The sequence below is a fragment of the Ambystoma mexicanum genome, chromosome 2q (assembly GCF_040938575.1).
Source record: "Ambystoma mexicanum isolate Mex_15411 chromosome 2q, UKY_AmexF1_1, whole genome shotgun sequence".
In the NCBI taxonomy this organism is placed as follows: Eukaryota; Metazoa; Chordata; class Amphibia; order Caudata; family Ambystomatidae; genus Ambystoma; species Ambystoma mexicanum.
In genome coordinates this window covers 850,036,819-850,049,478 of record NC_090924.1, presented here as the reverse complement: position 1 = coordinate 850,049,478, position 12,660 = coordinate 850,036,819, and the positions used below count along the sequence as shown (strand labels likewise).

General features: G+C 48.1%; 1 protein-coding gene across 5 annotated transcripts in view; it reads left to right on the top strand.

Moving 5' to 3' along the window:
* SVIL (supervillin) overlaps positions 1-12,660 on the top strand; it is a 950,451-nt gene that overhangs the window by 639,670 nt on the left and 298,121 nt on the right. For all 5 annotated transcript variants that reach the window (XM_069648084.1, XM_069648081.1, XM_069648082.1 and 2 more), the window contains one exon: positions 8,502-8,676. In XM_069648084.1, coding sequence (XP_069504185.1) covers positions 8,502-8,676 — 175 coding nt within the window. The remainder of the gene's footprint in view (positions 1-8,501; positions 8,677-12,660) is intronic.

The following is a 12,660-nucleotide window of genomic DNA, read 5'->3' as shown; positions in this document are numbered from 1 at the left end:
GGAACCTTTTTCACAAGAAAAATCATTGTCCCCTTTAAATTTAGATGCTCGCGGGGGTGCTGCCCTGGGAGCATGCGGCCCTGACTGCTCCCACCGGTGCCACTCTGTCCTCTTTTTCTTCCACAGGAACGGACCACTTTCACCAGCGCTCCTGGTTTAGGCCTCCGGCCATGTAATTCCACACACTCTTACCCGGAGAAGTATTCTTGTCGTCTTTTCGTTTCCAATACTAGGTCCTGCTCTGTCCTCTGGCACCACGCTCCTCCCTGGCGTATGTCGACGATGGCGGGCTTCAGCAGGTGTCCAGCCTGCTCTGCCCCTGGTGCCTTGGTCCAAACCACACCTGGGATGGTAGTACCGCGTGCAACACCCTGACTCTGCGCGCACTCAAGGATGGACTAGGCAGGTGGCAGGAGTTGTTCGGAAGATCGCCTCCAGAGGACCTTAAAGCATTTGTCAAACAGAAGACCAGGCCCATGGTAGGATCCCTGTTCTCCTCCGCACCCCGCAAAGGTGACTCCTTCCAAAGGACGCGCCCAAGCAGGAGGGACCTCTCAGGTCCCAAGACCAGCAGGAACACTGAGGCTGCTCCAGCTACCGGCCCCAGGCCAAGAGGTCACAAAATCCTACCGGTGCTACTGCTGAGGGGCCGCAAGGCTCTATCACCGGGTGTCAACCCTAGGTGCTACGCCCTAACACCGAACCCATGTCTGAGGGGGCACCTTCACACAGCACTACTGGTACCACAGCCGAGGGTCCTCCGCCTACCAGACCTCGACCTGAGGTGCAGGCAAGGCCGCACCCACTACCGCTCGGTGTACTGCTGAAAGCCGGTCCCAGCTCAGCAAGCTCCACGATGCAGGCACGTGGCACGGAGCAAAACAAAATGTCTGCAGGGCCAGACACAATTGCGGCTCACCCTACGCCTTTTCACTTCGGACACCAGGCATGGGAACGAGCTTCCAGGTGGGATTGGTCAACTCCCGTCAGTTGGTCAACATCCTATTTGTCCACTTCGCAGGGCAGAGGCACGTCGCCCCATGCAGCGAGACGGGGCACGCCCAGGACACAGCAGCCTTGGGGCCCTTCCCCAATGCCTATGCCATCAGGCACTCCTCCAGCCTGTGAGGACAAGTTCTTCGAGAAGTTCCTCACCCTCATGAGATCACCACAGATGGGTACCATCCTCAGGGACGTAATCAGGGACATGTTCCCTCCAGTACAGCCACAAGCACCCACGGTAATACCGCCCCTGGGTCCAGTGTAGCCCACGGCTCCCATGTCTGTACCAGACACGGCAGCCCCGCCCCCTCAGCAGCCTCCGGCCCTGATAATCAGCACGCCATAGCTGCCTGTGACCCGCACTCCTCTGGCTCCCCCGGATCCGCAGGACACTACAGTGGACACAGATGAGGAGGAAGACCTGGACAACCCATCGTCAGCCAAAGCTTTTCTCGAGCGCCTGGTGGGCCTGGCTGAGTACCAAGGAATCCCCCAGCCACAGGTGGAACAACCAGAGGTGGGGGTACTGGCTGAAGTTCTCACGCTACGTCCTCCTACTGGAACTGGAATTCCACTTCAAAAGGCTGTTGTAGCACTTGGCAAGAAAGGTTGGCTCATGTCACACTCTACCCAACCTACCAATAGGCATCTCAACGCTAAGTACAGGCAAACAGAAGGGGACCCCCCCTCCTATTGTAGACACACCCCCAACCACACTCCTTGGTGATAGCGGTGGCATCACTATACTCCAAGCTACAATCCGCATTGGCGACTTCTACCTCTGCACTGGTGGGCAAGGAGGAGAAGCTTTTAGAGGCGTTTGGGAAGAAAATGTATTCGAATGCCACTCTCCACTGGCACCAGGCCAACACCACGTTGGCGTCTGTCAACTAGAAGCTGTGGCAGGAAATTGCCAATTTCCTCCCTGAAATCCCCACACAGAGCCAGGCTCGCTTCATAGCTGGGCTGGGGGAGGCCAAAATTGTGGCACAAGACATAATGGAGGCCACAGTGGCCCACATTGATACATCAGGGTGGGCCATTTGTATTGCCACAGACATGAGAAGGATGGCTTGGCTCAGGGCGACGAGATTCAATCCAGATATCCAGGAAGGCATACTAGACCTGCCTTTCAAGGGGAGGGGGGGATAACCTGTTCCATTCAACACAGACAATGAAATCTTTATCCTCACGAAGTCCGCACCCAGGACCTACAGCCAAACGCACCAAGTGCTCGGACAAGGGTCTGTCCTTTCGGAGGCTTCAGAGGCTTCAAGGAGAGATGGTCCAGACATCCGGATAGATCCCCTAGCCAGCACAGGCACAAACAGCACAAGACGGCGAACAAAAGTTTTTTTCCAGTACCCCTCCTCAGCCCCAGCCTCGGGGGAGAAGTTGTGATGTGCCCATTTGGATCCACGAGTCTCCTGTGGGTTGCACGTTTAGCCTTCACTTACACTGCTGCCGGGCAAAGTTCACAGACCCTTGGATCCTCTCCATAGTATACATGGGCTTCCAGCTTCCCATTCTGCCTTCTCCTTCCTCCCCTCCGGCAGATTGGTATAGCAACTCTGGGGGGAAATCCACTCGCTCGTAGCGACCGAGGCAGTAGAAGTCCCAGCCTCGCAGAGGGGCCTGGGCTTCTATTCACAACTTTTTCACCATACACAAAAATAACCAGGCTGGCCTGAGAGTTGTTAGACCTTTCCACCTTGAACCTTTCCCATCCCCCCCTAAAAGGTCAAGTTGGTTACCCCATCCTTCATAGCAGAAACATTGTGTGTGGGAGACTGGGTGTGCCCCTTGCATCTGAAGGATGCCTACCTACACTTCCCGATCTGGGAACCCAGTCGGTTCTTCCTGAGATTCAGGATCATGGATTTTCACTTTCAATACAGGGTTCTACCCTTTGGACTCAATTCGACCCCCAGGGTCTTTACAAGGCAAATAAACACAGTGGCAGCCTTACTCGGGGCACAGGGTCATCACATGTATCCATATCTAGATGACTGGCTAGTCAGCGCAAGATCTCAGGAGGTGGTCCAGCATACGGCATCCGACCTCATGGATACACTATACGACATGGGATTTTCTATCAATCTCAAAAAGTCAGTTATTGCTCACGCAGAGTCTGACCTTCCTGGGCCTTATCTGGGATACAAGCTCTGAGAGGATCTTACCCTCAGTGCACAAAATCACAGCTATCAAGAGGGCCACTGGACTTTTCTCAGCAGAGCAGTGACCTCGGCGTGGTGGTACCAACACCTGCTGGGAGTCATGGCTGCATGTATCCTTGCAGTGCCACATACAAGGCTCAAAATGAGGAGGCTGCAGCTACACTTTTCAGCCTCCTGGAACCAGGAGAAGGGATCTCAGGTGGAACAGGTCAGCATACCACAGCATATCCACCAGGATCTAGTCTGGTGGGGGTACAGACAACCTGCGAATAGGCAGACCCTTCCGGCAACCAACACCTCAGGTCCCCATTACCAGAGACTCATCCCTATAGCGATGGGGGGCTACCCTGGACAGCCAGTGTCCATGGAGTATGGTCCCGTCAGCACTGGCTCAAGATGATGTCTATGTGGCTTGCTCTCAAAGCCTTCCTACCTATGATCACCAGCAGGGCGATTCTCATTCAGACAGACTGCTCCACCTGCATGTATTACATCAACAAGCAGGGTGGCACCAGGTCTCCTCCCCTCTGCCGACTGGCGATCGACATTTGGGAGTGGGCTCTGGTGATAATGCACCTGTTGGCAGTCCTCCTCCCCGGGGAGTCCAACCTAGAGGTGGACAGGTTCAGCAGGCTGGGTGTGGACGACTTCGAATGGCAGTTCAACAAGGAGGTACTTCAGGGGATCTTGACCAGGTGGGGTCATCCACAGGTGGACCTCTTCGCTACCATCACCAACAGGATATTTTTCACCTCCTGGCTGGGGTAAGGCAGGGTTTCGCTAGGCGATGCTATGCAGATCCCGTCGAACAACATGAACACGTACGTGTTTCCCCATGCCCCTCCTGGGCCCCCCTCCTCCGCTCCCCCAGTGCACAGGGTCATCTGCAGGAGCAGGGAGTCGCGGGACCTTTGGATCATCCTGATAGCACCTTGGTGGCCAGCAAGACCCTGGTTCTCAGAACTTCTCAGCCTGTCGGACCAGGTTTCGGTACACCTCCCGCTGGGCCCAGCACACCTACACTCTCAGCAGGGGGGCACAGTGATTCACCCCTCCTCACAGAAGTTAGCCCTCGCAGCATGCTTCCTGAACAAGTGACCCTGAAGCATCTACACCTGTCGCATGCTAACCTGGCCAGCATACGGGGGGCTAGGAGCAACGCTATCAGGAGCCAGTACAAAAGCAAGTGGACCAAGTTCTGTCACTGGGCAGAATCAAAGGAAATTGATCCATTGCCTTGCACGTTTGACAACATTCTATCCTCCTTTGCACACCTCGCACACTCAGGGGTGCAGGTAGATGCAGTGCTGCACATATCTGGCGGCCACTGGAGCTTACAAGAACTCGGAAGAGGAAGTATTTTCATCCTCTAATCCCGTGGTTAAGAGGCACTTGGCAGGCCTCACTAGACTGTACCCACCTGTCAAGAAACCACACCCTGTGTGGGACCTCCGTGTGGTGCTGGGCGCCCTGGCGCATAAACCATTTGAGCCTATGGAGTCCGCCGAAATCAGGCTAGTTACCATTAAGACGGCCCTGCTAGTGGGCCTTACCTCGGCACGCCGAATCAGTGAAATCCAGGCGCTGGTGGCTTCAGAGCCATATACTACATTTCACAAGGACAAGGTGGTGCTACAAACACACCCTGCACTTTTACCTTAGGTCGTCTACGCTTTTCACCTAGATGAGGAGATGGTGTTACCAACATTCTTCGTGTACCCTAAGGATGACGTTTGGTGGGTTTTGCACTGTCTGGATGTCAGAGGTGCCCTAATATTCTACCTGGACAGAACCAAGAGCGTCCACAAATCAGACACCCTCTTCATCACTGTTGGGGGTTCAAAACCAGGCTGTCAGGCCTCCAAGGCTGCCATAGCAAGGTGGATGGTTGTGGCCATCAAGGAGGCGTATGAGGGGCAGCACAAATCATTGCCAGCTAACATGAATGCCATCAAGCTAAGGCCACGGTGGTAGCCTTCCAAAGACACGTTGGTGATAACCTACCATGGAAAGTGGCTATGTGGGCTAGTCCCTCTGCCTTTTGCAAGCACTACTGCTTGGATGCCAGCGCCAGGTTGGACGTGGCATTTTGTCAGGCAATGTTAAGGAACTTGTTTTCTTAGAGGGGCAACTCTCCACCCTGGAGCTACATTCAGTTGTAATCGCCCATACAGTATGGAGGAAAGGAGACGGGACGTAGGAGTAATTATAAATTACTCACCATAGTGACTAACTTACTCCTAGTCCATGGTCCCCTTTTCTCCAAATGTCCCACCGTCGTCCTCCCCCCTAATACAACTGGTGTCATTAGGCAATGTTAATATTGTCGACGCGTCCAAGGGGACTGAGGAGGGGCGCCGGTGGGCGGAGTCGGAGGAGCGCATGTTCCCAGGACCATGCCCATGGGCATCTAAATTTAAAGGGGAAGATGACTTTTCTAGTGAAAAAGATTCTATCTCCCGTCTCTAGCAAGGGACGCCCATACAATATGGAAGAAAGGGAACTATGGACTAGGAGTACGTTAGTCACTTCAGTGAGTAGCTTATAATTACTCTGCAAACACACCTAGAAATGTCACTTAAAGGGAGGACAATAAGAAGTTAGTGCAACATGAGCTTAGTTCAAGGTTCTAAAGACGATGTCTTTACCTGGCAAGTCTTGAGCCCAAAAATGCAACCCCAGCTAGAAGCTGTTTAGAGAGGGCTTGAAGTCTTGACAAACGGCAAATAATTAAGAGTTCCTGTGGATTTCTTCTAGTGTCTAAAGTTATTGTAGCAGCAATTAAGCAACTAACAAAGGAGACTTGAAACCAAACTCAAAAAGGGGACAGAAGCAGCAGCTTTGGTCCGAGGTAAGCGGGTGTTGCCCTGGACACCTCTACATGCACTCCATTGCTCTGGAGCGACTTCTTGGAATCAGGTAAGCAATACCTGTTTCCCCACAGTGCGGTAGGTTTGAAGAAAGTGTGTGTTTTGGCTCCTCTGCAATGTGGCAGCTCTGGACCCGACCTGCGGATTCCTTCGTCTGTTGACAAAAGGCAGGACAATGGACAGTGTCTCTCTGCAGCATTCTCGAGGTAGGACCTGTAGCACGACTTAGAGCAACTTCTTGGTTCATTCAGGAGTACTTTTGCCTTTTCAGCAGCACCAACAAAGGACACAGATTGCTCGGTCAATGTTCCTCGTTTTCTGCAGTCTCACACTCTGCTGATGGGGTCTGGGCGAGTTGGATCAGATCTCTGGAGTGTCTTTATGGGCTCAGCACAGATTTGGACGTCTTTGGCTTTTCCACAACGATGCACTCGAAAGGGGCAGCAGGTCTCCTGGTATTAGGGTTCTGCAGTTCTGGAAGGTCCTAGTACCTTGGGAGATGGCTCGTTTCAAAGTTGGTCTTGGGAGTGGTTGTTCCCACCAGCTGAAGGGAATGTGTCGTCCTCCTCGGAGCTCCTGTGTCGCATAGAAAACGGGGTCAGGACAGCAGTGGTTGCTTCAGTCTGCAGGTGTCCCTGGTCATAGTCTTCTTCAGTTAGGTCTGTTTCCTGTGGTGGACTTGCTTTACACTTCAGAAGCCTTACCATTTATATAGTTCCAGCACACTCTCCTCTGCATTCTCTCAGCATTTTACAGAAATTGACATTTGGTTGTCCACTCAGGACAGACAGACCCCCTGTGGGTGCTGAACCTATTCAGGCACTCTGGCAGACAAAGGACAGGGTAGTGAGAGACTCCTCCCCCACTTTCTACCTGCCCAGGCACTCTGGAGCCAAGGCGGGAATACCTACTGGTTCCAGCCAAAGGACAGTCTCTCTCTCTCTCACACTCACTCTCTCCCCAAAATGGTAGAAGGGCTAACCAAGAACAACCACTCTAGTAATGGCGAAAAAAGGGAGACCCTGAGTTGGTACTTGGGTGCCCCTATTGTGCACTACCGAGGCTACGGACATAGTCTGTGGTATACAAAATACACAATAGTTGGTAGAACACATCCACTTCCACTAGCCATAACTAGGTGATTGTGTGACTAAAAAGTCACAGAAGCAGAGAGAAAGGGGTTACTAATTATCCTCAGTGAAGTCACTGAAGGTGGTGTGTGCCAATCTCTGACTATATCGTTTTGGGAGAGACACTAAGTATATCTCTATCCTTAAGAACTGTAGTTACTTAAGGATACAGAAAAGGAATCTTCTAGGGGGACCCTAGGAGTCCCTTGCAACACTGCCCATAAGGAGCTGTGTGCTGCAGTAGAAAAACACAGATGCCTTTAAGAGCTCTGAAGCAGACAGACTCCATAGTGCATGTAGTTTACAAAGAATAGAGTTCCAAAAGACAGAGCCCACAAAAATAAATGAGTGGTCAAAAGGCTCCACTCATTCAGGATTAAAAGAAAAAGTTCCAGAAGTCGAGCAAAAAGTGCTGGGGGCCTCACTAGGAGAGGGGATGAAGCACAATAATGATAAATATCCCTAACAATGGCCGAAGGCAATGGCTAGGAGTCTGGTAGTGTTGTAAAATATACAGTGGGCACGGCCAAAGGCTGTGTTCACTAGGGACGAAGTCCCTGGCTAGTGGGCTGGATACACGTGTGGTGGACACAGCTGAAGACTGTGTCTAGTGGCCCAGCAGTGTTCTAAAATATACAGTGGGCGCAGACAAAGGCTGTGCTAACTAGCTAGAGCCCAAGACATCACAAAGTAGGGTACAACGGTAACTAGGTGGCGCCTCTTTAAATAACTAGCATCTTACTGGTGACCGATTCCTTGGATGTCATTTTGTATCCCACAGTCAATACAGAAGCAATAAATGCAATACAGTCCCCCGTACATACAGCCCAATTACGAACTGTTACTATAAAGCTTCATGTTGTCATACTTCAGTAGATGACCGCACCTATATTTGTATTATTAGTTCTGCAAAACAAAACTAACTTGCACGTTTTTATTTTGTGATCAAGACAAAACAATAAGCTTCCATGACTAAATTTATATTTTGTCTTCCCGGAACAGGGGCAACTATGTTCAGTTGACAGAATGAGTATGCAGAATTTCCCAGATTGTAATGGAATGTATGTTTTAGCTCTTGTAGAATGCTAGTGATGACAAATTATTGGAGGATGATTTACAGAGAAGTGTATATTTTGGTTTCTCATTTCAAAACATTTGATTGTTCTATCTTTATCAAGAGCACTACCCAAGGATTGTTTCTTGATCGAATGCAGCAGAAATTTTGTTTTTCAATTTCATAGAGATTTGATTCCTGTGATTGTTCATTTTAAAATATTGAGTAAAAGATGACACCATTTAAATGTTTCTATTTCAATCTTTAGTTGGTGTCCAAGACACTCTTCTGACAGTCACAGCAAAGTCGGTGAAAGAGGTCATGAAGCTGGATGACGATGAGACCTTTTCACGGTTCTACCGCCATATGCAGTCCCCTGTACTCTCGCATCCATTTGATGTTGCTGAAGACTTTGATGCCATCTTCGACCCAGATACACCAAAGTGAGTGTCCTTTATCCTATTTTGCTCACAAAGTATGCTGGACCTTTAAACATTTTAGAAGCCTGTATCCATAAGCACATATTTTGTTGTCAGCTTACAGTATGTGATAAGATGTTTATTATTGGTGTCTGAAAGGCATTTCCTGAGTTCCAGTGGGGTTGCAATACCTTTGGTTATGTGTGTTTTCTAGTGGAGTTCCTGGAATAGAGTATGTGGTGTTTAATGAGAATGTTAAATTGTTATGGAGTGCAAAAATAGAAAATTGGTGCTTCCTCCTTTTTTTCCATTCTATCCCAATGAGTGGTTAGAAGGGGTTAACAAGTAAATGTCGCTTGACCTTGATATTCAAGAATGTTTAAAATTATTTTTATATTTTGTATAGTGCATACATTTTACACAGGATCCTTTGAGGACCTTTTGAGGAGGAAAGGAGATTTCTGAAATACTTATTGAAAACATTGTAATAAAATCTTCATGTTTACAAGGTGTTTGTACAGATTTTCTAAGGTCCAACTAATGGATTCATAAAACCATATCTGAGGCAGTACAAAACTCCACTCTTAGTATAAGGCTGTACCACCTGAGAACATTTGGTAGCGCAGACAGAGCAGTCAGGCTTATTTTAGGAGGGAGAGAGGGCTGTATGTAGCTTGGTACAAAGAAATTGTAGCATACATATGGTCCAAAGAAACCCTGAAACATTGTATTGTAAAAATGAATGATTTATTTAACTACAAGTAGGCCAAGATAAATCTTGGGGAAGTACTATAACATCTCATAGAAAGAAAATTATAAAAACCAATTCAATACTTTATTATTTATTTGAATTGTCATATACCGCGCCACACGCCCGTAGGCCTCAGGGTGCACAGATACTTTCTATGGTAAACAAACCAAGGAATAACCTTATTAAGAATAGCAATCAGAAGTTCAAGGCTAGTCAAACATATAACACATTCAGAATGGCATTCAGCTATTCTTGGGTAGTAAATCTGCAGTAGTTGCTTTTAGATAATGCGAAGTAAACCATGGGTAGTAGACCCTATTGGTTAGAACAGTGTTATTCACTTTCAGTGTCACTTAGTTATACTAACACTGGTTACAAGTAGCTCTTGCAAACTATAGCTTCTATTCTATCAGTAATTAATACAGTTACAAGACCAATGCCACTTTTAAGAACACAGTTCAAAGGGAGTAATTTAACTTGTGTACTACCTAGAGGCCTAAAGCTACTCAAGGATACGCATGAATTCAGTAAACTATTGTAGAAGTGCCCTAGAGCAGTGCAGAGAAAGCACAACCCAGGATTACAGTAACCTGCTATTTAAACAATTACACTATTTCTAAGCATAGGAATAGACAATTTGACCAATGATACTTTTCAGAAGTGTTACACAATTCTAAGGTAATTAGGAACATTATGACTATTTCAGAAGTGCTCTACAGCAGTTCAGGGAAAGCATAACCCCACTATACACTTAAAGAATGGCAAAGCTATTCAAGGTAAGTAAGGAACGTATTCTACTTTTAAGAGGATAGCTCAGGGACAATATGCCTGCCTTGGAAGCAAGACGACACAGAGCACCCCAGGTTCGATCCCCGGGTCTGCGCTTAGAAACCTCTGGGTATTAAGTGTGTTATAAATAAATATATCATATATCAAGAAGGGCATTCAGCAATTCAAAAACAAATATCAACTCAAGATTCTTTTAGAAATGTAAAGAGCAGATCAGAAAAAGCAAAACCCCAATAGTGTACTTTAAGAACTATTATTCAAGGTAGTTAAACCCTATTGGTAAGCTTTTACGCTCTTTCAGTTAAGCATAATAAAACAGTACCAACACTTATTTTAAGACGAGTGCAACACTATTCATAATACTAAAGGAACTACCAGCAACTTAAAGGTAACTAATAACTTTTGTAACACTTTATAGCTTATTCCATTTCAGAGATAGTTACAACACAAACTCCTTTACACGCAAGTACTTTTACCCTTGTTATATTTTCAAGACCGAAGCGTTATCTTTTATAGTCCTTCCCTATTCTTTTTAACAGTTTTATTGTTATTCTTAAATGATTGGAGCATACAATATCAATCTCTGAACATACAAGGACAGACATTACATATAAGTCAGTTGCCAAAGACGACACCCGCAAAAGCAACCCACCAAAGAATGCTGCTTCCCTCCCGCCCCCACTTGATTCACCAGGTGGTTCTCTTCCCCATCATAGCCGCTGTTACCTGTTCACTCCAGGGTATAGTACAATTGTGCCAGACGGGGTTTGTGAGTCAGAGCTGAATATTTAAGATCATATTCCAGTAGAGGCATCCAAATCAATAGAAATTGGTGGAGTTTTCCATCGCTTGCTGCAGTCACTTTTTCAGTCACCAGCACATCCCCGACCTTGAACCAAGCCCCGGCCTTCCACTGATTTCCAGCATCGGGCAATGGTAATGCGAGCTGCCAGTAGTGAGTCATCACTTTAGCCCATGCCCTGGTTTTCCTGTTTATTTCCTCAAGTGGGGCCCCCAGCAGCAAGGTTTTGGGACAGAACCGGAGTTTGCTACCCATAATAGCTCCTATGGTTTCCACAATAGCTTACCCGAACGAACGGATGCGGGGACAGTCCCACCACATGTGAAAGTACGAACCCTGTACCCACCAGTTTCACCGGCAGGCAGGGGGAATGGAGACCTGGAAGTGATGCATCTATGCAGGGGGATAGTACCATTGGAACAATAGTTTTAAGGCACATTCATTGTTCATCACACTCCTGGACAAGGTGCAAGCCCTGGCCCAAATATCTAGCCATTCTACGTCGTCCAATTGGTGGCCCAGGTCTTGCCTATGCCCTCCCAGACTGTCATTAAGAGCAGGCTTAAAGTTTGAGTGGCCTTTTGTCTTATTTCCGGGTGTGTGATCCAGTGGCGTAATTGGGAGTATGAGAACCTATCTGATTCCAGAAGGTGGAATTCCCTTTTACAATCTTCGAATGAGCGTGGCTGACTCTCCTCGAATAGTTGTGCATGTGTAAGTCACCTTTCTTCCAGTTCCCAAAAGCCCCTGTGGAAATGCCTGGTGTAATGGTGGGGATGCCGAAGACTGGGGAAAGTGGGCCCATGTCCCTGGTAATCTTTTTCCCTTTTTGTGCCTTGTCACAAGACTTTAGAATGGCTTTTATTGATAGCAGGTGCAGCCAATGTTTTCGTGTCTTGTGGGGTACAAAAGGCAAGAAGTGGAGGTGGAGAGAGCTTCGGAACTGCTCAATCTCTTTCCATCTTGGTGCCAGGGCTTCGACTGTCCACGTGAGCAAGTGTGTAAGATGGGCTGCCTCCACATATTTGTCTAGATTCGTAACCCCAAATCCCCCAGCCGGGATCCAGCCATCATCCCTTTCAAGGGGATTCTAGATTTCTTACCCCGCCAAATAAATCTACGGACTTTATGTTGGAGCTGATCCACTATTGTTTTCGGAATTACTAATGGGAGGGATGAACAACAGTAAAGTAGGCGAGGGCGCAAGTTCATCTTTACTGCGGTAATACAGCCCATTAAAGAGATCTCCTGAGGGTTCAGCACTCCTGGTTAATATGCAGTAGTGTGTTCGGATAGAAGTAATTGGAGGCTATCCTCTTCCTAAATTGGGGTCCGAAATCGAAAGCCTCCGGGGTTAAATGCAGAAAGGACCAAACTACTTTTTCAACCGCTTTGGCTGTGTCTAGGGCCAAAAGGGCCATCTTCCCCTTACTCAGAGTAGTGGATTCAATTCGGTTTAATGCCCGTCTAATGTTATCTCCAGTCTTTCTCCCCTGGATAAAGTCAGTCTGATCTGCATTAATTAGTGTAGGAAGGAGAGGGGCTCAGCGATTTGCTAGTACCTTCGAGTAAGTCCTTCCCTATTCTAAAGCATGAGTGATCTCTGAGACAGAGGGTCCTTGGTGGTCTAGGGGCAAGTTGTAGGCAGGTCAGGCTAGGGTTCAGG